This window comes from Danio rerio, chromosome 7 (assembly GCF_052040795.2).
Source record: "Danio rerio strain M-AB ecotype USA chromosome 7, GRCz13ab, whole genome shotgun sequence".
NCBI lineage: Eukaryota > Metazoa > Chordata > Actinopteri > Cypriniformes > Danionidae > Danio > Danio rerio.
This window is the reverse complement of record NC_141027.1, coordinates 2,408,673-2,432,813: the sequence shown is the minus strand read 5'-3', so window position 1 is coordinate 2,432,813 and position 24,141 is coordinate 2,408,673. Positions and strand designations below refer to the sequence as shown.

Genomic DNA, 24,141 nt, shown 5'->3' with positions numbered 1-24,141 from the left:
TAACGAGCCATTCTATAGCGTGACATTTCAGCACTTAACAAACGGATAGCGACTCCTAAGTTGCACTTAAAGCTGGGCTACGTGCAATTGTGTTAAGTGCATTTTTGGGAAACGCACGTGAAACAATAACGAACGTTCGCAAAATGACTCGTAGAAAACGCTCTTAAGTGCTAAGATCAATCGTTATCGGGAAACGCAGCCCTGAGCTGGGATCGAACCGGCGACCTTCCACATGGGAGTCGGTTGCTCTAACAAGGAGGCTAAAGACCATGACCTCTAGCATCCGTCGCTAGAGCACCTTTAGAGGTCAGAGGAGTGAGGTTTACCTGCACAGCACTTACTAGCTGACCTCCGTTACAGATGTAGACTTGGCAAATGATAATAATTGTACTGTTTCTCTGTGGAATGATGTCTGAAGTGTGAAGAGAGATAGTCCTAGTGTGGTTAATCAGGGATAATGAAATGAAAATGAGAGTGGCCGTCTAACTAATGACGCATTGTGATTGACTATGGGATAAAAGGGTGGAGTGAGAGGATTGTGTCACACACTGCACACACGGCCGTGATTTCCACGGTAAAAAACTGTAAAAATGCTACAGTACAAATCCGTAACCTGGTTAACGGTATGTTTCCTTAACTTTTACGGCGAATAAACGTAAATTGACTTTCCCAGAATTCCCTGCATGGCACAACACTTTTTATGCATTTTATTGACATTAATATGAATCTTTTTAGTTGTTTCCTTATCAGTTATGTACATTAAAGATTTATGTTACACCCAATGTTGATAAACAATGTTTATTTCATGACTTTAATTTTATGCGTGTTACCATACTGGTGTTTAGTAGCTGTGTGAATGACACTGAGCACCTTCTATATGCTGATCCTCTTTTCTGCTTGTGGGAAAAGTTGATTGTGATGAGCAATGGCTCATTATGTAACTCCCTCATCACCACCTGCATGTGGGTGTGCTAACGTGTCTAACTGTGTAACAAAAGATGTGTAGATGTTGATCATTCGAAATACAGACATACTCCCTCTATAAATTAATAAAATACAGTAATTTACCGTAAAAATGAAATATTACTTTTACGGTTTGTACCGTGTTTTTAATGGTAAAATACTGGCAACCACAGCTGCCGTTTTTTTACCGTAAATTTTACGGATTTATTTTTTACAGTGTGAGGAAGGCATTGTGCTGAAACGTTTGGGTCTTTAAATCACCCGAATAATGTAAGAAGAAGAAAAAAAAATTACGAAGCCAATTACTTGACGAGTGTGAATTATTACTTTTTTGAATAATAGCTAGAAACAAGACTAAAAATCGAAGGCCCCGTTTATATTAGCACGTTTGAGTTTTAAAACGGCGTTTTAGATCAAAAACGATCCGCACTAGCGTTTCACCTAGCGTTTCTGAAAATATCTCCGTCAACACTACACCACCAGAAACCTATATCACGTGACCATTCGCGCACTCTGGGCATGTGCGTTCGAGTATAAACAGGAAGCATGCGTCTCGCTCGGCATTTGGTTATTGTTTGTTAACAAACGCCGGTTGAACAATGATGGCAAAGAAAACAAGAGAGGTATTTTTGTGGACAGACGACGAGGTCGAGTTGTTGCTAAACGTAACAAATGAATAACTGCACAATGCCGCCTAAAACAGACAATAGTGCAAGCAACGCTCCCATTTCTGTGCCCATGTTGTTGTTTACAGTGAAGGCTGGTCTGCTGTCTTTCGGTAGCATTAAAGCCATGTGTTATAGTCATGTGATAGGGGCTTGACGAATAAGGGAAGGATACGCAATGACACAAAAGCCCCCGCCTCCGTTTTCAGACGTCTCCGATTTCCCTCATCCACACTGAGACGGAGCAGCAGCGTTTAAGAATGAAAACGGCCTCTCCAGCCTTTTCAAAACACTCCATTTTTGGCGCTTGAGAACTCCGGCGTAGTGTGGACGGATGGCGTAACCGTAGCAAACTTATGCATCTTTGGCTCTCGGCGAAGGCGGTCGCTCTTCTTCCCGCTCCGTCCCATATCTCTCCTGCTAGCACCTCTTGTCTCGTCTTATTCTATCTCTGTGGCTCTCCTTGTCCTGCTTTCCAAACGAAAAAGGAATTATGGATTTGATCAACTGGTCTCTGAATGCAATTGACACCATCTTCTCAACGAGATCGCTGGGCTCCGGGGAACCCAGCTGTCCTGCGGGGACGCTCGCAGCTGGATATGTGATGGACGGGTGGGAGAAGTGGAGAGTCCTCTGTCTAGCTGCTCTGTCTCTGGAGGATATTGAAGATATCTACCTATTCGGAACTTTGATAACAGGGTTTCTGCTGATGGGCTTATGCGGGGCCCTGGGATATCGGAAACTGATAAAAGCGGTCAGCGCAGCTCAAAACCCCACTAGGCTGGCCGGCTTGATTGAAACACTGATGGGTAGGGTCGCGAATCAGACTATGGTCCTTGACTGCAAACTGGAAACCATCGAGGTGAAGTTAGCGGCTCTGCAACAAATTTTGGCCAGATCGGGAGACGAGTGATGGACATTAAATATCTGTGAAATTGGCAGATATTGACCTAAAGTTGAAGTATCTTACTGTCTTTTTTTCGGCTCTCCTCTTACTCCTGCCAGACGGCCTCGGCTGGAAGTAAACAACTCCCTGGGATTAGCAAGATAAGCGGACGCTCTGAAATTCCTGCCCCTGTCAAGGACACCTGCGGGACTCTGGACTATGCAGGCTCACACACACACAAACATATCTACAGATAAACATTCACCACCGATCCCCATCCAAACGCCTTCGTGTGCTTTTACCCACGTGGGGCGTGGGCGGGGCTGTGACTTGCGCCGGAAATGGCTGCTGGACCAGTTGTCTGCCCGCAGTCAACGGACTGTTTTCCATTACCCCTGTTCCCATCCCCTCTGTCTATGTTGTGTCTTGCCGGTGTGCTTATGCTAAGATAGGGCTGTTTTTCTCCCTTTTCTCACTTTGTCCTAATCAAGGGCAAGCTGAGGGGGTGTTTTTAAGCCTAACTGTCCAAATGTATCTTTCTTCGTTTCTAAATGCTACCTCCTAAGATCTGTCTCCCCTGGAAAGTTGTTTGTGATGTTTTGTGTATGGTCTGGGGGGTCCAATTTCGCTATACGAAAGTGTAGTGACAAATAAAGGCTTGATTGATTGATTAGTGTAAACGGGGCCTTAGAAAGAAAAGTTTGTTTTTGTAGTTTATATAATGCTGATATTCACATTTTAAAGAGTTTTTCTTGTGTCTAGAAACAGGTCTTGCCATGTCGCGTCTGAGAGCCTGTTTTTCTGCTAGTTTTGACAGGCGGATCTCTCATGCAGAAAACAACAAATGCAAACATGAGCAGAGGGAAAGACTAGTTCAAAAATGTGCAACACTCACAAGATGGAAAGAAAATACAGCAACACAAACAGACAGTATCCAAAATTAGACAGCATTGGCCGAATATAAACGTTTTTGATATGTTCACAGTAGGAAATGTTATTGAATATGACAATAAAGTTTGGCATAAAAGAAAAAAGATTTGTAATTTTGACTCTGACACCAATATTGGTCAATTGTAAAGTCTACTGTAGCTGTTTTCCGATTAAACAAATAAATAAATCCATTCTTATTATGGGCTGAAAATGACCATGCAGTGTGTGACACAGTTTTAAGTGAATAAAAACATCCCGCTGAGGTTTAAATTTAAAGGTACACCTTGTTTAACCTCACAAACTCTTTTAGATTTAAAGGCCTAGCATCGCACCAGACCCCCTTATTAATCTGGGGTCGCCACAGTGGAATGAACCACCAACTTATCCAGCATGTTTTTACAAAGCGGATGCCCTTCCAGCCGCAACCCATCTTTGGGAAACATACACACACACTCATTCACACACACACTCATACACTACGGAGAATTTAGCTTACCCAATTCACCTGTACCGCATGTCTTTGGACTGTGGGGGAAACCGGAGCACCCGGAGGGAACCCACGCCAACACAGGGAAAACATGCAAACTCCACATAGAAACACCAACTGACTTGAACAGGGACCTTCTTGCTGTGAGGCCACAGAACTAACCACTGAGCCATTGTGCAGCCCATATTCCTACCCATAAGATTTTAGGCTATTCAGTTTTAAGACATGATGTTGTGCTCCAGGGTCACAAATGTAAAACTGAAACACGGGTTACCTTTATATTAAGTGCAAATGTGTTCACATTTTTGTGGAGTAAAAGATTTCCAGCTCCAGTCAAAGAGAAAGAGTGATGCATGTCAGTGGGAGGAGGAGAAGAAAAACAAACAAGTGACATCGATGTAAAGTTAAACTAATGTGTCTCTCCTAAGAAAAACATTCCCTCTAACATCTTCTAATGAAAGCAAGCAGAAAGTGCTGGACATGAACATGAGGCTTTTCTACAGGAGCCTGTCTCTCTTACTGGGTAAGTAAAAAAAAAAACATTCAGATAATTTAAAATCTTAGTGATCTACAGTATTTCAGAAAGAGAAAACTGCACTTAACAATACTGGGCGTTTGTAACACAACACCAGGTCAAATAAGGACAAATCCAACCTTTGAATATAAATTAGTATTAAAAGTATATATTTAGTTAATATATATATATATATATATATATATATATATATATATATATATATATATATATATATATATATATATATATATATATATATGTGTGTGTGTGTGTGTGTGTGTGTGTGTGTGTGTGTGTGTGTCTATGTATATATATATATATATATATATATATATATATATATATATATATATATGTGTGTGTGTGTGTGTGTGTGTGTGTGTGTGTGTGTGTGTCTGTATATATATTTATATTATATTTTATATATATTATTTTAGATTTTTTATTTATATAATATATATATATATATATATATATATATATATATATATATATATATATATATATATATATATATATATATATATATATTATATCTAACATTTTATTTGTCCATATTTGACCCAATGTTATGGTACAATAACCCAGCATATGTTACAGTGTGAGCTAGAGCTTATCTAAACCCTTAAACAGACTTTCCTTCAGAAACTACAATACATTTTGCATTTTATCAAGGGATTAGCAAGTTCAGTAGTTGTTTAGATTTAAAAAAGGTAAGAGTTTTGTGCATTTTCATAGCAAAGCAGAAGCAGTCATTACTGGGGGACACAGAGATGATTTGCGGGAGGTTGGATATCTGAAGAGCAGTGAGGGTGAGTTGCACGCAACGTACCTGAAGAGCGGTGGGGTTGAGTTGTGTGCTGCAGAGCGGTGGGATTGAGTTACGCCCGACGTACCCAAAAGCTGGGAGGGATGCGGCTGAGAGTATTTGAAGGGGTGGTCCAGAATGTAATTTTGTGTTTGTAATGTAATGTGTGCTCATGTTTCACTTGAAGGAAATCGCGTAATTTTTTCACATATCTCACTTTGATTATACACAGCTACTCAGCTAACATGAAAACGACTGTCATATTTCCTAGTTCCTCTAAAAGGCCCGCCCTTAAGTGACTCTGATTGGTCATCGTCATCAGGGGTGTTGCGAGGGGGGGCTTTGGGGGCTTAAGCCCCTGATGTATTGTCAAAAGCCCCTGATCTTTTGGAATATGTTGCACTTAAATAAAAATAGGTTGTATAACATTTATTTTGTTATCAAAGTTCTGACAATTAACACGTGTATGTCACGCGTATTCTACCTAAAGCAGCAATTGTGTCGGGTATTTAAAAAGTAATCTATTCAGCAGTACCTGTTTCTACCGGCAGGTGGGAGTGGCTCTGTTGTCACATGGTTTAAAAATATTCCGCCACTGCGCATCATTCATTATTTTGAATAAGCTGAAGCTGAAGCTGATGAGGTAATAATACCACTGTTTCGCAAAACTGAATAGTTCTAGTTAAGTTACAGATGAAGCTTAATATTTGTTTTTACAGCAGAAAATGTGTGTAGTTTTGGTGAAATAACATAACTGTAGGTAATCAATAAAATGTGCTCCACATTAATGTAAATACATGCAAATTAGTCAGAAAAATGTAAATTGTACTTGCTTTCTAGATATGATATATATATGATATATATCTAGACATCTTTATCTAGATATGATATAGCCAGTCACATCTGTTTCTGTAATTGTTAAATCACAGTGAGTTCATGTATCTAGCATATTATTTTATGGCTATATTCTACAGTAACATGCTTTGTCAGTTAGCAGCGGATTATAAATCGACTTTCTTATGAAAATACCTAATGCCCCCGGGCCCCCCTGTTTATTTTTTTTAACACATTTCTAAACATAATAGTTTTAATAGCTCATCTCTAATAACTGATTTATTTTCTCTTTGCCATGATGACAGTAAGTACTTGACTAGACATTTTTAAAGAAACTTCTATACAGCTTAAAGTGACATTTAAAGGCAGTTAGGGTAATTTGGCAAGTCATTGTATAACGATAGTTTATGCTGACTGTCGGAAAAAAATATAGCTTAAAGGGGCTAATTATTTTGACCCTTAAATGGTTTTTAAAAAATGTAAAACTGCTTTTATTCTAGCCGAAATAAAACAAATAAGACTTTCTCCAGAAGAAAAAGTATTATCAGAAATACTGTGAAAATGTCCTTGCTCTGTTATACATCATTTTGAAAATATTTAAAATAGGAAAAAAATTTAAAAGGGGGGCAAATAATTCTGACTTCATCTACATTTATTGTCACAGTCGTGTAAATGATCAGTTTAAGGCTTTTATATGTTTATTCGGATCTTATTTTCATTCAACTCCAGCAATATTTCCTGGAAAATTCTACAACTTTTGAGAGGCATATATGGAATTTCTGCTCAAGTGTGAATGAAACAGGCATTACATGCATTCAAAGTGCTACACTGCCCACATCAACCTATTTTAACTAAAAATCTCCCTCTAAAGAAATTTGAAATAAACACATTTCTAGCATTTAAATCTTTATTTTTTGTACTATTTTTGATACAATTGTTTTAAAAAAAAGCCCATTGAATATCAATATTTTGCGAGGTATTGAATTTAGAAATTCCAGTATCTTGACAACACTACACCTCAGTTAATCACTCCTAATCAAACATGTTTGTAGCTTTGTATCACATTGGATAACAACTTGGTCTATAAAATAAATCATATTTTCAGATTTGAAGACATGCAGAAATTTTTATTTTCAAAAAACAAACAGAAACTACAAATCAGGAGAGGAGATAGGAGGCTCAAGGGGCATGATATGGTTCATAACAGAATAGTAAATAAGAAGTGGGTAATTTATCAATTTATTTCTTTTTGGGTGTTACAAGTCACAAAGCTTCACAATTTATTGTTATAGAGTGTCAACTCAAAAACCCTTTCTTTATCATTAAACCATCTCTAACCCTATTATTAAAATTAGAGTAGATCAACTTATGAAACGGGATTTTTTTTCTTCTTTTTTTTTTGGTGGGGGGGGGGGGGGGGGGGGGGGGGGGGCTCTTTGGGGCTAAGCCCCTTATCCCTTTCGACCCTAGCAACGCCCCTGATCGTCATAATGTGCTTTGATTTGCAGATCGGCTCCACAGCGTAAACTAAAATAAAATCTGACAAGTGTCTGTAACGAGTGAAAATGGGGTGTGGCTCCTATAACACTTTATGTGTGTGTGTGATAATATGATAATAGGTGTAATATGAATCATCCACATATCTTTTGCGACTTCATTATCTGAGATATGAAACGCAAGGAAAAGTCGCGCACACACATAAGACACACAAACATGCTGGAGAAGTGTGTGTGTGTGTGTGTTTACAGCAGTTTGACTGATTTATATGAATTTGTAACAAAATCGTTTGCGGTGCAAAGCAGCATTTTGCATTATTTACATTGTTGCTGCAGTATACCGTTAACGCTAGACACTGAACATGTCATGATCAATTTTAACAAATAAAAACACTTACAGGTTGTAGTTCACAGTTTCTGCTTTGAGGAGATTTTAGCCGAATCCAGCACTGAACTGGGAGAGATTCTGGAAGCTGTTTTGTCAAATCATGCTTGCTATGTAGTTTATAATTCTCTGGAACATAATTAATATTGAATTGTAAGCACTTCTGTCTTTGTGTCGTGTCCTTTGGAAGCCCAAATATAGAAACAGATGAAGCTCTGTGGAAACAGCAGTGTTTGGACGCACTTTTAGCTTCATCTCTGCTATAACATTACAGCGCCACTGGCCACACAGGGCGGAAGTATTTTTTGTAGTCCCCAAAATTCGTTCATTGTAGGCTTTGCTAACTCTGTAAAAACTAAGATCTCCCTCTGCATTGAACTTAGAACTTTTTACATTCAGAGATGTTGTTTATGTTCACACAGCTACATTACACACCAATGTTTGTATTCTTAGCTTTTTCCTACAACTGGGTGTACGGAAAGCAAAGTGGTTCTAAAAGTACGTATTTTCTCCGAACTTGAAAAGGACTAACATAACCGTAGGCCTACGCGCAATATTAAACTAGTGTGCATAAACTCAGACATTAGAAAAAAAGCTAAGAATACAAACAATACCCACAGAAAATACGTAATGTGGGTGTTCGTTTAAGTTTATTACGCTACTTTGGCATTTCAAGACATGAAAGCATTGCCAGCTCTTTTGTCTGCTTTCGCTTTCCGTACATCCAGTTGTGTTTGGGTTGTGTCCGCATACTCTATTAGCGTACATAGTTTGTAGAGCAGGAACTGGAATTCCAGAAGGAAACAGAATCGACTGCTAAACCAGAACTTCCGGGAGAAGCACCAAAGCAAATAATGCCATCTGTTTTGAGAAAATATTACAAAATCGGTAATTTTAGAGACAAATATATTTAGATAATATCCTAGAGGTAATGATTATGTAAGAAACATAATCATTTTTGTTTTTTGTTTTCAAATTTTGAAATTTTGTTTTTTCAAATTTTTGTTTTTTACAAAGTCTTGTTAAACCAACCAAAGGCCAAAGACAAATTTAGGTCTAGTCACAACAAAATACGTCTGTAAACCATATATCCTGTATTAGTGTATTAATATAATCCTGTGTTTATTATTTCCAGGTTTTTTCTCAGTGCAGATGAGTGTGAGGGGGATAGAAGGTGAGATTTCATCTCAGTATTTTGTTATTTTCTGTTGCTGTGAAACACTTTCAGGAATATTCATCATTTCAGACTCCTGAATATTCAAGAAGTTATAAAACACACTGAACATCTAAAACACAGATATGAAGAATCCCGATATGTATCTAGACAATGGTGATGTTTTTCCTGCAGTGCATCATGGGAAACATTGATGAACGTTGTACGATTCGGTCACTTTATTTTGATGGTCTGTTCGTTGAATTTAAGTAATATTGCCTCTACATGCCAACTAATTCTTATTAGATTATAAGTTGACTGTTAGGATAGGGTTATGCTGCGTTCACACCGGACTCGGAACGCGCGTCAAGCGCGAGTGATTTACATGTTAAGTCAATGCAAACATGCGAACAGACATCCTGCGGCACGTTACATGCGAATGACCTCAATTACGCAAATGGCGTGGTGCGAAAGACGCAAATTGCGTGAATGGCGCAGTGCGAATGACGCGAATTGCGTGAATGGCGCAGTGAGAATCGCGTGAATGGCGCAGTGCGAATGACGCGAAATGCGCGAATGGCGCGGTGCAAGTGGCGCGGCGCGAATTGAGCATTTTGCGTGTTTGACGCGCTTAACACGCGTTTCGCGCAAATCACTTGAGTTTGAAAATCTGAACTTCAGTGAACATTCGCGCCGCGTTAACCAATCAGGAGCTTGCTCTTGTGGGGGCGTGATTGTGACGTATCGCCTGATGTGGGTGTCCCAGGGGAAATCCTCCAGCCGATACCAGCATGAAGTTCATCAAACTGGGCTGGGCTCAGTCAGAAGCACCGCTGAAAGCCTCCATCATCCAGGTTCAGTTTCTGGAGGAGTTTATGAGCTCACAGAGCTGGATGCACCTCTGAAAGGATGTAGTGGACTCAGACACGACCCTAAACGTATCGACGCTGTTTTTCAGCCTTCATAAAGCACATAAACACTGTTATTTTCTTCCTAAAATAAATGTTAGCCATTTAGCAATGAAGCTAGAGTCACCAGGCAGACAGAAGCCCTGCCCATCACACGAATCCGCGTCTGTTCTGAAGTGATTTTGACGCGCGAATGAAGCGGATTTGATGCACGAATGAAGCGAGTAAACTCAAATGTTCACGCGGCTATTTACTTTACACTTTATGTAAAGTTTCTTATAGTCAGTTAAATGTCTGTTGAAGGGGCAGAATCAGCAGATATTAAGCAGACAGTCTACTAATACTCTACTGGACCATCAAAATAAAGTGCTACCTTAAAGTCTAACAAACACTGCAGCAAGAGATTCAGATGTTTTACAATTTAATAAAGCCACAGTTGAGTTCATAACAAAACAGTTCATTCATTCAGACTAAATACATAAAACCACTTCATTGAATATCTAGTAAGTTAGTATGTAATGTTATATAGCGTGTTTATCATGTATGGCCATACACCCAAAGTGCTTCACTTTTATGAGGGGGGTCTCTCCACATCACCACCAGTGTGCAGCTCCACTTGTAGATAATGCGACGGCAGCCACAGGACAACAGCGCTAGTGCTTCACCACACACCAGCTATAGGGGGAGCGGAGAGATGTGGGAGGCCATGATGGGTAAGGGCCTATGGAGAGCATTTGAACAGGACACCAAGGTTACATCCCTACTCTTTACCAGAAGTGTCATAGGATTGTCAATGACCACAGAGAGTCAAGGCCTCGGTTTAACATCTCATCTGCAAGACGGCGCTCACTGACAGTACAAGCTGTGTCTCATTTCAGAGGCTGCATCCTCCGACGGATGCATTGGAAGTGCGTTTTATCCCGCTAGGGAAGTTCTATCCCGCTATCATCCCGTAAATGTGTTTTCCCGTATTTCTACCGTATTTTCAGTCTTTCTCTGAAGTGTGGCAAATAAACATTAAAGAGCCAAGCATCCCTATACGCAACCCATACCGCCGAACCACCATGGGTCGCCCCTTGCTCTTAAATGTGAGTCTGTTCTGTGCTTTTGTTTTATTTAAGCAAACTGTTTGGAAGAAATAGAAAGTTTGCAAGAATTAAAAGCATACACAATGTCCAAAATCTTTACATGCATTGACACAGAGACTGTTTAGATGCATGTTACTGATAAGAAGATAACCGATGTTTACTGTATGATGATCGAAATGGCCTTAAACACCCAGCAGGCACAAGATGTCAGCATGACGTCAGAATGAAAGTTGTACACCAGTGTCATGGGAATGTTTCATTTTGTTTTTCCATGAAAATCATGGAAGTGTCAGATTTGATGCCAAAATGACGTTGGTTAAAGATGTTGCTCGACATTGGATTTTGGTCACTTTCCAACACAACCTAAAATCAACCTAATATCAACGTCATTTGATGTTGTTATTGAACCAATAACGTTGTCCTTAGACGCTGGCTAGACATTGATTTTTGGTCACCTGACATTACGACCTAAATCTAACCTACTATCAATGTCTTATGATGTTGTGTGCCTGCTGGGCGATAACTCGATGCACTACAGAATGTTACGTTTACACACACATGCACAAATTACATGTAAACGTATCAGCTTTTAAAAGCGTAATACTCACTACTCATGAGTACGTTTGAAAGGGCTACTGTTTACTCATACTTTGAGTAATATTTACAACAGAGACTTTACACTAGATTTTTAGGCAAGTAATGGTACTTTTACTTGAGTATGATTTCTCATTACTCTTTCCACCACTGGTTATTAGAAACTAATAACGTTGTTGTAACTAATCACCTTAAAGGGTCACGAAACACCAAAACACATGTGTTGAGCTGTTGACAGTCGTATATGTGTCCCACACTGCTAAAAACACTATTAGGACACCTATATTTCACTAAAAAGTGTAAATTGGTTGTTTTGCGTTATTTCAAGCAAATTCGTACTTCCGGTTTGAAACGAATTTTTGAAGCTGCGTCACGGTCATGAGATAATAGCGTGTATTCCAGCGTGCAGACTGGACGACTGTGCCAGAGTGAGTCTTATTACGTCTTACAGTGTGATGCATTAATGCATGAGTAAGGCTTGGTTCAAACCAATCAGCGTGCTCTATTGTGCAACTTCATTAATATTCATTACTGTCACAGTGTTTAGACGACAGAGACGCCACGTTGTGTTGGCAAAACAAGCGTGAAGTGTTGCTTTTATAGTTTGCTGCAGTGAAGTTTTGTTTTCATTTTCTCTCTGTGAGAGCTCAGCTGGAGTCACGTGTGGATTAACAGTGTACGCGACGCTCGACAACAATAACTTACGTGTCTATGGAGGATTATTGTTTACCTGAGAGCTGTTCTCATCTGCAAACGCTGAGATCTGGATTCGCTTGTAGTCTCCTCTTAATAAAGACGCGGCTCTAGTTGCTGGTGATTGTCCTGTTTCTACAGATTTGGTAAGTGAGCGACCAGCGCTCTTTGTTTATTCAGTTTGTTCGTATCGAACAAACTATTGCAACGAGTGTAAACATGTTAGCACCACAACCAAACTTTAACCTCGTGTAGGATTTTCACCGCATTTTGTGACTGGAATAACACGCGCGGCTTTTTGACGATACCTGCCGTGTGCATCTAAGTTTCCGGGAAATGCTGACTTTTTTGCTTGAAAATACACGCTTACAGCAGCTCCTCGAAACAAATATCTCGTTTGTTGCGAGGGGCATGAATGAATTCCCTGAATGAAAGAGCCAAACTGCAGTTAAAGTCCACCATTTATTAATTTGGCAAGTAATTGGACTACAGATGTCCATGTAAACACAGTCACTTTCTCCCCTGTGTGTGTGTGTTTTGATTCTGAAAGTCAGCGCGCCCAAATAGACACTCCCACACCATGCCTCTTTTCTTTCTCTGACACTCCCCCCTAAACAGAGCTGGACACGCCCACTTTTCTGACTTTTTCCAAAGTTAGGTGTGAAAACACCCTGCTAAATCGAGGGGGTTTCATGGCCCTTTAACTTTCCTGATTATTAATGTATAGCAATAATGTGCACCAATTGTGAAGCTGCTTTGAAACAATAATTACTGTGAAAAGCGCTAGACAATTAAACTTGAACTGAACAAATCTGATATGGACTTTTCCGGACGTCTAACGCAAATAAAGGAAAATGGGTTAGTAATAAATGAAGTCGCTGCTGCTGTTTGATTGTGCTTATTAGCAGCAGATAATACTCAGATAGACGTGTGAAAGTTGTTTCTTGAACACACAGTGAACATAGCAGGATGGGGAACGGCCATCCAGTCCACGATGTATTACGACTGGTTTCCCAAATACGCTCTGGATGGGATAAACTCCTCCTGCACACACACTGCGACACAGACTCTGCCCTGGTGGAGATTAGACCTGCAGAAGAGCTACAGCGTGAACAGAGTCTCCATTACTAACAGACTGGACTGCTGCAGCGAGAGGATCAACGGAGCTGAGATTCGCATCGGAAACGTTCCTTCGGATGTGTTCAGCAACCCAGTGTGAGTACACATGAAATCAAAACTAGCCATAAGCTGCGTCCCAAATCGCATACTTATGCACTATTCTACGCCATTTTGTAGTATAAACAGTGTAAGTAGTGTGTTCACACTGAAAACTCTAAGAATATTAAGTGCACTTTAATTACCCGGATGCTGCACTCATTCAGCCGCTAACATGAAGTGTGTAATGATGGACACTTCACACATTCAACGACCACAGGTTTGCTTACGTAGCGGAAGGGGCGGAGCTATCGGACGCACATGTTGAATAACTTTATTTTGGATGGTGAAAGCAAAATTCTCCTATGAGAGTGATTTTAGCGCCTACTGGTGGTGAATGTGGCAATACTCACGGCAGGTATTATTTGATAATTTGGTCGTTTATTTCACTGATTTGGCGACCGTCACACGTCATCAGGGAAACGGTTTGAATTTCTGTTTAGTAAAAAACATTAGTGTGCCAATTGGGACGACACTACATAAATATATACTATACTGCTGAGTGTGTAAGTGCATAAGTACATAGTGCATGAGTGCATAGTGTATAGTGTGCCATTTGGGACGCAGCTATAGTGATTTTGTTAGCTCGCATTGCTAGTTTTGTGGTGAACTATTAATTAATGCTGCATCCCAATTCGCATACTATTCATCCTAAATTGTATTTGAAAATATAATTAGCATGTCCCAAATAGTAGTATGTTCCCGGATGCTCTACTATTTCTGTTAAGTGTACTATTAAAAATGATACGTGTAGATCTATTAAAAATGATACGTGTAGAAGCGTCCATACTCTTGCATGTTGGATGTGAATTCGATTAGAACTACAAACGCGTGTGAATAGTGTAAATAAACTACAGACATGATGGACGCCCGAGACCCACCGTCAAGTAGAGGCTGCGGAAAAGATGTTTGTTTGACTGTTAATTAACATCCCTGCTGAAAAATCCAGCTTAAACCAGCCTAGGCCAGCTAGGTTTTAGAGGGGTTTGGCCATTTCCAGCCTGGTTTGGTACGCTTTAATGTCCGTTTCCACTGTGTGTGTGTGAGAGAGAGAGAGAGAGAGATAGAGAGAGAGAGAGTGTGATGCCTGTGTGTGTGTGTGTTTATACAGAAAGCTTGTTATAGACTGTCTGGACTCTATAGCTGGCTGGTTTCCGGTTTTGCCCCCCCGCCCACCCCCCTTATTAGCGGAATTGGGTGCGGAGGGTAGAAAAGGAGGCTGGACGGGCTGAGGGACAACAAATGCTGAATATAAGCGGGAATGGTTGGGTTCGAGCTAAAACCTGGCGGGAGCGGGATTCAAAATTTAGTCCCGCGCAGATCTCTACCACAAACTGAATAGAAAGTCAAAGTTATAGTTACTAAAATCTAAACAAAGCCGAGTGTTATGTCCATCTGCATGTCTCAGTCACTGCTATCGATCAGTCACAGAAGTTACCTCCTACTTCCATGACTTCATAATGTATAACTGTTTATAATTTTTTTACCATCTAACTCATGTAATGCATGTAAAATGTATATTTTTTAACATGTTCTCCTTTCACCACAGTAAAGCTCAAAGTGTCTTCTTTCCAATGATACATAATTTGTGTTTGTAGCTTACTGGAGTCAGGAACTGTTACTATTTAAAGTTAGGTATAGGTGTAAATCCCCAAAATTGAGTGCTGGCTAACAGGAACAGCTCTCGCTATTAATAAACAATTAACTATGACTTTTGCCTAAAACTCCTAAGTTGCTGGGTGTTAATAGTTATTAAGGTGGTAGTTGGGTTAAGGTGTTATGTAGAATTAGATCATGCAGAATAAGTACTAATAAACAGCCAATACCTTATTAATATCAGGCAAGTCATAAGTCACTAGTGAGAATTGGTACTCAAACTAAAGTCAGGGGCGCAACTGCACATTTAGGGGTAAAACAAAGGATAGATTTGGGAGTGCTAAAGGGCAAAAGAACGTAAAAATACAATCACTTCTCACATGCGTACTGTGAGAGGTATAAGGTCTGTCTTTGCATGGACAATGTAAAATGTTGAGTTTTAAAAAATAAACAGAGGTACACTGCCTGAAATGCTCTATTTTATCAAAATATTATGGGCAAATGTTTTTGTAACTAAAATTTAAATAGTTTTGAGCAAGTTACCAAAAGGCCTGGGGCCTCACGTATGAAGACTTGCGTGGAAATCATACTAAAACATTGCGTACGCACAAAGCTGTAAATGTGCGTACGCAGAAAAAAATTCAGACGTATGAAACACTGCGTACGCTGTATCTCACGCATATTCTTTTGTACATCCGAATGAACGTGAAACTGAGCGCAACATGCACGAGCGCAAAACCTCTCCCTGCCTCCTCCTCCATATGAATATGCTAATGACTCTACTTTGGCAAAACCCAACGAAAAAGCAACGGCAAAAGCAAGCAAGAAGAGAAACTTTGAACAGAATGTGAATTGGAGGTGCTGCTTTCAGAGTTAGACCGGAGGAAAAAGGTGTTATTTGCAAGTTTGTCCTCCGGAATTAACAACAAAAGAAAAAAATAGAGTGGGAGAGTTTAGCTGATGCGGTTAACACAGTTGGGTCTGAATATCGCACTGAGTGAATTAAAAAAGAAATAGTGTGATTTATAGCTGTAAAATGTTGCAGTCCCCTTAACAGTTTCAGTAGCACAGCTCGTAAGACGCATGTTAACATGTTTTGACACACTCGAGCATGAACTCGGTTCAAATCCAGCGTCTGATGAACTCTTTCTTCTTTTTTTCCCCGCTACATATCAGATTTTGCAAACTATTTATCACGAGAAAGACAAGTAGGAATCATTAATAAGTCTGTGCATCATATTTTATTTGCACATTTATTGAATGGAAATGTTTCTGATTCACGCATGCAAATTCATCTTCAGATAGTGTCTTTATAGCAATGTGTGTGCAGTAGATCGCTCAGATTACATTGGGAAAACAGGCGACCGCTGCAAATTGTGCTTTAATGTTTAGCTGGTCAACTGTATGGTATGGAAACCTTATATACCTGCTAGATGAACCCGTCTCATACAGCTGCCATTGCAAGGCTCAGACACTTTGTAGTGTGCAATTTAACACAACTGCTGCGCACATTCCCACGTTCAGTTCATCGTTAGTAAATCCAAACGTGAGCGATTCTGAGCATGAAACCTGCGGCAGCGTTGATACATGAGGCCCCTGATCTATCAATATGATATATAATAAACTTATAAAAACATGTATATGGTCTAAAAATGGATCTTGATAGAAGGAATAATAAACATTTTAGTTCCAAAAAATGTGAATATTCTGACTATTTGTTCATGTGTCCGTTTTAACAGGGTTAATAATAGTTATAATCAAGTAGATAAAATAGTAATAATAGAACTATGATTTTGGACGCAGTCCAGGTGTGGCCGTGTGTCACTGTCCCCCTGCCTGGACAAAACCACCTCGTCTATAAAAGCCCAGTGACTAGGTGGCGATACTGAAAAACTAATAATTTAAGATATGGCTTAGAAACAGTAAAAATAAGGCAATAATAGTGTGGGTTAAGCTTTCCAATCTCTTATTATTCAATTTGTCACGGCAGTTTTCATTTTAAGGCATTGTTTGTTTTTTCGTTTTCTATTGTGCGCTCCACCTCTCTTCATTCTTCTCTCCATTTTGAACATGTGACTAACTGAGCAAGCAATAGGTGCGTTCGACATGAAGCTCAGCTGCAGCCGGTGATCAACGAGATTAGCCGAGCGCAGGCGGGGGCGGAGTTGAAACGGAGCCGTCAAGACGGACAGCTGGACACTTTGGGACTCAAAGTTGCTGCAGTCATGATGACCGATCACATGGCGTCATGATATTTATTTATTTATTTTTGTTATTTTTATTTATAACAACAAAACATTTACAAATAAAACAGAATACAGTCTCTACAAACTGTAGTTCCTTTTTAAACAATAAGGGAGAATTATGAATAACATATATAACAAATGCATGAGAGAAATAAGAGGAAATGAGAGGTTAATATAAACATAAAAATGAACAGGTCTATTAAATACAAAGCAATAAGCATAAATTATAGGAGTTAAACATCAATCTTTAGACTAATAACTATTGTTTGAAAATGCTAAAAAAAGAGTTTACATATATGTACATTTATAGATATAAAAATTTCCAATGTAAAAATAAAAAAAAAAGTTGTTTTGATTAGGTCTATGAGATTATTTTGGATAATGAATGAATTTTCAAAAAAGCATTTTAATCCAAAAAGATTGTGTTGAACAGAACAAAAGGTAAAATAAGTGAGCTATGTAGAAGTTTCCCAGAAAGAGCAGGTCGCCTTTAAACTGCTAGACAGGAAATAAAATATTTATTTATATTATAATAATAAAACCATTGCTGACTAAAGTCTGCAACTAAAGTTGATGAGTGGCTCCTTGGTCTCTTTGCAGATGTGCAGTAGTTTCTACTATTCCAGCAGGAGAGACGTTCAGCTACTCGTGTAATGGGATGCAGGGACGGTACCTGTTTGTGGACATTAATGGAGCTTCAAGGATTCTCACTCTCTGTGATGTGGGAGTCTACGTGATTTTCCCAGGTAAGTCAGAGCTACATTTCTAATTCCTACATGGACTGCTGATTCACTACAATTCTTCAAATGATTGAAATGAGTTGGCAGCCACTGAAATATTGAGTTTGAGACGCCTGTACTAAATGGCGTTTCTCCAAGTGTAACGGAGGCCAGCTAGTAGGTGCACTCCTCTGACCTCTAAAGGAGCTTTAGCGACAAACGCTAGAGGCCATGGTCTTAAGCCTCCTTGTTAAAGCAACCGACTCCCATGCGGAAAGTCTCTGGTTCGATACCAGCTCGGAGCAGGTTGGGTGGCGTAGGACCAGCAGGGTCCCATTGGTGCCGTGGCCTGGATGGGAGTGAGGTTTAGGGGGGTGAGTGTAACGAAGGCCAGCTAGTAAGTGCTGTGCAGGTAAACCTCTCACTCCTCTGACCTCTAAAGGAGCTCTAGCGACAGAAGCTAGAGGCCATGGTCTTAGCGCCCCATTCACACGGGGCGTCAGCATCAACGCTTCCCATTAACTTTGAATGGGTGATGTCAGGCATTGCCGAAGTGCATTGTGGATTGGTCAGCGCTGCTTCAGAGGCGTTGCTTGCTGCAGAAGTTGGGACTTGCTCAACTTTTCAAGCGCCAATGGAAGCGTCAGCCAATCAAATCGCTGTATGCAAATACACTAGCTAGACAGTGGCCTATTGCTGACTGAATTTCATTGGCTGACGCTTCTATGACGATGAGGCATTGGGGCGTTAGCCTCCTTTTTAAAGCAACCGACTCTCATGCGGAAGGTTGCCAGTTCGATACCAGCTCGGAGCGGGTTGGGTGACGTAGGACCGGCGGGGTTACACTAGAACTCGATTTAAAGGGATAGTTCACCCAAAATTGACATTTGTTCTCACTTTACTTTCCCTCAAGTGGTTCGAAACCTTTATGAGTTTCCTTCTTCTGTTGAACACAAATGAAGATATTTTAAAGAATGCCTGAAACATTTAACCATTGACTTCCATGCTGCTCGTGCACGTGAGTGACAATCACACAGTATGAACGATCAAAGACGCGATCTGAGAGAATCGCAGATGAGTCGCCGATGCCTGCGAGATATTTGGCGTGCTGAATATCTGGAGCTGTCCGCGATTCAAATCATGCCGTGTGAATTGAGTTTTGACTGAAAATAACATCAGCGACCGCCTACAGCCAATTAGAGAGCGGCATTCACTTGAGTGTGTGTGTGTGTGTGTGTGTGTGCAGGCCAGCGGGAGGCTGGGGGAGAAGTTAAAAGCGCTCTTTTTCGGTTTATTTGACCCACGATATGGAGGAAAACTAGTGAAGGTTTGACAGGACTCAGGAGCACCTGTGTCTGTTTGACGTTTCATACAGAAAGACATTAGTTTATTATCAACGTTGAGGAGAAATGGCTAATTCCCTTTAAACCCAGGTGAGCAAACATGTACATGTTCTACCCCATTAAAGGCTTCTTTCTCATTATGTAGTTAATAACAAAAGATATACGACGTGTTTTTGGCTGTGAGACATAGTTTGGACGAAGTTGTCGGCGATTCTTCCTATAGTAAAGTCATGCAATGTGAAAGTCCCTGTCGCCGATCCATCTTGCAGTGTAAACAAAGCAGCGACGAAACGCTAGCACAGATAATCATGCAGTGTGAAAACATCTGTGACACGACTACTTTGAAAATCATGCAGTCTGAACTCGGCATAAAGGTGAGTAAAGGATAAAAGCATGTCAGTTTTGGGTGAACTGTGACTGTCTCTTTAATCTAACCACAGTTGTTTCAAAAGCCTGCAGTTGCTTTAAAAGGCACCAGAGGGAGACAAAAACCAAACTGTTTACTTTTTTGGATTGAGAGGCAGTTGAGAGAGAGATAGAGAGAGAGAACTGTAAGCCTTAGGGACATATATCCAATAAGTCTGAGCTGCAAAAAAAAATGGCTTTTTGGATGGTTATGACTTTATTTTAGAGTTCCATACATCAAGCGGGTGACAGAACTATTTCTTTGAAAAGTGCATATGCATATCAATACATATAGCAATTATTACTATACATTGAAGATACACATAGAGAAGCTATTGTAACCTCGCCGGTCCTACGCCACCCAACTCCTTCCAAACTAGTATCACACCGGCGACCTTCCGCATGGGAGTCGGTTGCTCTACCAAGGAGGCTAAAGACCATGGCCTCTAGCGTCAGTCACTAGAGCACCTTTAGAGGTCAGAGGAGTGAGGTTTACCAGCACAGCACTTACTAGCTGGCCTCCGTTACACTAACAAAATTGACGGTATCACAATGTCGTACAATACAAATTAATTTACAATCAACACAATGCAGCTTAGTGCAATGCCATGCATATGATTTTTATTGCTTTACCCATCAGGCTAAGCTCAGATCTCCCTGACTCTCACTACTATTATAGTCATTTAGGATTTTGACAGCTTTACCTTTTATAGTTAGCTAAACAAATAGCAGAACATTAGAAGATTATGATCTAACTGCACTTTAAAGCAGTAAAATCCCTACAGCTCAATTGAGTTATTGAGTGTTTCCAACAGGAAATATTGGACGAAATGTTAATTTTACTTCACTAGTACTGTTGCACTCCTGATCAGTGAAAATGAAGGTCACACTTTATTTTGATGGTTCGTTTGTTGATTTTAAGTTGCATTGCATCTACATGCCAACTAATTCTCATTAGATTATAAGTAGACTGTTAGGTTGGTTTAATTTAAGTGTAAGTTGAAATTTACTAGCAACGCTTCTTATAGTCAGTTAAATGTCTGTTGAAGGAGCAGTATCTGCAGATATTAAGCAGTCTACTAAAACTCAACTGGACCAACAAAATCAAGTGTTACCCAAAATGAATGTTTGCATGACTTTCTAACATTCAAAGATGAAATATATACCTGTGAGATTTCGTATGCACTGAAAAAGCACGTCTCAATATTAGTGCAGTTATGTTATGAACAATATGTAAGGATGTAAATGCTAACTTTCTCTAATGTACGCTTTTTAAACCAATACACGTGTCATGATTCGCCGTTGTGTTTGTTAGTTATCTTGGCTGTTTATTTGGCTCCACAATATTCCCTTTCACACAGGTAAATATCCGGAAAATTTCCAGAACAAATTTATCAGTGAATTCAAAAAAGCGCTGTTCACACAGGCGAGGACGTTACAGAAATTTTCCGGAAAAGACTGTTCACACATCCATTCCAAAATAGCGGGAAAATCTGACATCATTAACCAGAAATAAGCTCTAAACAGCTGCGCTTGTGTTTGTAAACATTTGACTACATCACAAACTCTGTGGATGGATCAGTTTCGTGAACAACTTCAATGAAAACACATAGAGGAACACTTTCACAAGTAAACATGGTAAAAAGAATGAGACCATATTACATGAAATTAACCCAAAAATAAATGAAAGACACTTAACAAATTATAATTTTGAGACCAGGCATGATCAGACTGTCTATACTAGATGTCGAATTGGACATTCTAGGTTGGCTCATTTGTATTTACTCGATAACGAAGACCCACCTAAATGTAATCACTGCCAGGCTGCTATTACCATGAAACATATTGTGTTGGAATGTGGAAGTTTGAATACAATTAGACAATTTTTATAAGGAGAGTACCTTGATGGACATTTTTAAAAGGTACCAGCAGGAAGAATCTTAAATTATTTATCAAAAATTGAACTGAAATATCATATATAACTTTGAATATATTTTTGTGTGAATTTTATTTATTTAAATTTTATATTTTCTCAGTACTGGGTTGTTGGCGGTTCATTCCGTGGAGACCCCGGATTAATAAAGGGGCTAAGCCGAAAAGAGAATGAATGAATGAATGAATGAATGAATGAATGAATGAATGAATGAATGAATGAATGAATGAATTTTGTATGTTTGCTTTTTATTCTAATACGAATTTGTTTTTATCATGTAATATTTTATGTACATCCATTTTGCCATGAAATAGCTTTAAGTTGCTGAGGTGGCAGTAAATGAATAATAAATAAATAAACACTTGTTCATAATATGAGTGTGTGCTGGTGCTCACCGGCTGCTTCACACGCGACGCATCAAAGCAACTGAATGAACGTCAACAATCTTATTGATAATTTATTGCACAGTCAAAGAAGGAACAGAGAAACATAATCTGACTAACATCTAGCAACTAAATGTGTCTGAAAAAATATTCAAAGGCTTTTATTTTCATAAACCGCGCGGACGTGAATGCGTCTGAGTGTTCTGATTGGGGTGGCGCAGTGGTTAGCACGTTCGCCTTACAGCAAGAAGGTTGCTGGGTTGCAGGTTCGAGCCTCAGCTCATTTGGCGTTTCTGTGTTTGCATGTTCTCCCTGCGTTTGTGTGGGTTTCCTCCGGGTGCTCCGGTTTCCCGCACAGTCCAAAGACATGCGGTACAGGTGAATTGGGTAGGCTAAAATTGTCCGTAGTGTATGAGTGTGAAAAAAAAATTGCTGGATAAGTTGGCGGTTCATTCCGCTGTGGCGACCCCAGATTAATAAAGGGACTAAGCCGACAAGAAGTTCTGATTGGCTAAAGTAGAGTACAGATCTTTTCGTATCTGTATATACAGATCTGTGTGTAAAAGGGGCTACCATCTTGCTTGGCTATAACCCCTGTGTGCTGTTGGGGATGTTTTAATCCACAAGGGGGTGATTTTGAGTCTTAATTTGGCCTTAGTTTTCTCTGTGTTTCAGCATATGGAATGATCTTTGCTGACAAATCTTATCTTGACACATATTTTGGGTTAAAACATTATAAAGACTGAACAAATCATGCAACTTGACTCCCCTTCCATTATGTTGGTGGCTGTTTTTGCCCCATTGACTTCCATTATAAACACATTTTTTTTATAGCAAAGCCATAAAAATTTTCCCTCTTCCCAACAGAGAAAATAAGCAACAATCAAGAATGCATGAATTTATGATGTCAGGGCTTTGTAATAAAAAAATGTAATAATATGGAAGTCAATGGGGCAAAAAAAAAGGCCACCGACATAATAAAAGAGTAGTGAATTTGAACAATTCACAAGGGCTAAAGGTTTTTTGCATTTGAGTGAAAGTATTGATTCCGCTTCTCTTTTTTTATGTTACAGTCTTATTACAAAATTGATTAAATTGATTGATTTCCTTAACATTCCACACACAATCCCCCATAATGACAATGTGAACAAAGAGTTTTTGAAATTGTCGTAAATTTATTAAAAATAAAAAGCTGAAAAATGTACATCAGATGTACATCAGTATTGGCAACCTTTGGCGTAAAGCTTTAAATTGAGCTCAGGTACATTCTGTTTCCACTGATCATTCTTGAGATGTTTCAGCAGCTTCATTGGAGTTCACCTGTGCTCAACTCAGCTGATTGGACATGATTTGAAAAGGCGTACACCTGCCTATATAAGGGCCCAGGGTTGACAGTGCATGTCAAAGCAGAAACCAAGCATGGAATTGTCTCGAGGCACAAGGCTCAGGTTACAGAAACTTTTCTGAAAGTTCCAATGAGCACAGCGGCCTACATCATCCATAAGTGGAAGATGTTGAACCACCAGGACTCTTCCTAGAGCTGGCCGGCCATCTCAGCTGAGTGATCGGGGGAGAAGGGTCTCAGTCAGGGAGGTGATCAATAACCCGATGCTTACTATGTCTAAGCTCCATCATGCTTCTGTGGAGAGAGGAGAACCTTACAGAAGGACAACCATCTGTGCAGCAATCCACCAATCAGGCATCTGTATAGTCTGTATGGCCAGACTGAAGACACTCCCCGCCTGGAGTTTGCCAAAAGGCATCTGAAGGACTCTCAGAGCATCAGAAACTAAACTCTCTGCTCTGATGAGACTCAAACTGAACTGTTTGGAGTGAACGCCAGGCGTTACGTTTGGAGAAAAGCAGGCAGCGCTCATCAGCAGGCTAACAGCAT

General features: G+C 39.7%; 1 protein-coding gene across 2 annotated transcripts in view; it reads left to right on the top strand.

Moving 5' to 3' along the window:
- The first annotated feature begins 4,266 nt into the window (after positions 1-4,266).
- LOC137496256 (uncharacterized) overlaps positions 4,267-24,141 on the top strand; it is a 33,962-nt gene continuing 14,087 nt past the window's right edge. Inside the window, exons 1-4 of one of the 2 annotated variants that reach the window (XM_087260431.1) lie at positions 4,267-4,454; positions 9,107-9,145; positions 13,364-13,622; positions 18,065-18,210. In XM_087260431.1, coding sequence (XP_087116557.1) covers positions 4,412-4,454; positions 9,107-9,145; positions 13,364-13,622; positions 18,065-18,210 — 487 coding nt within the window. In that variant the 5' untranslated portion in view covers positions 4,267-4,411. Of the gene's footprint in view, positions 4,455-5,198; positions 5,261-9,106; positions 9,146-13,363; positions 13,623-18,064; positions 18,211-24,141 lie in introns of those variants that run through there. The other variant, XM_087260432.1, reaches the window with a different exon arrangement.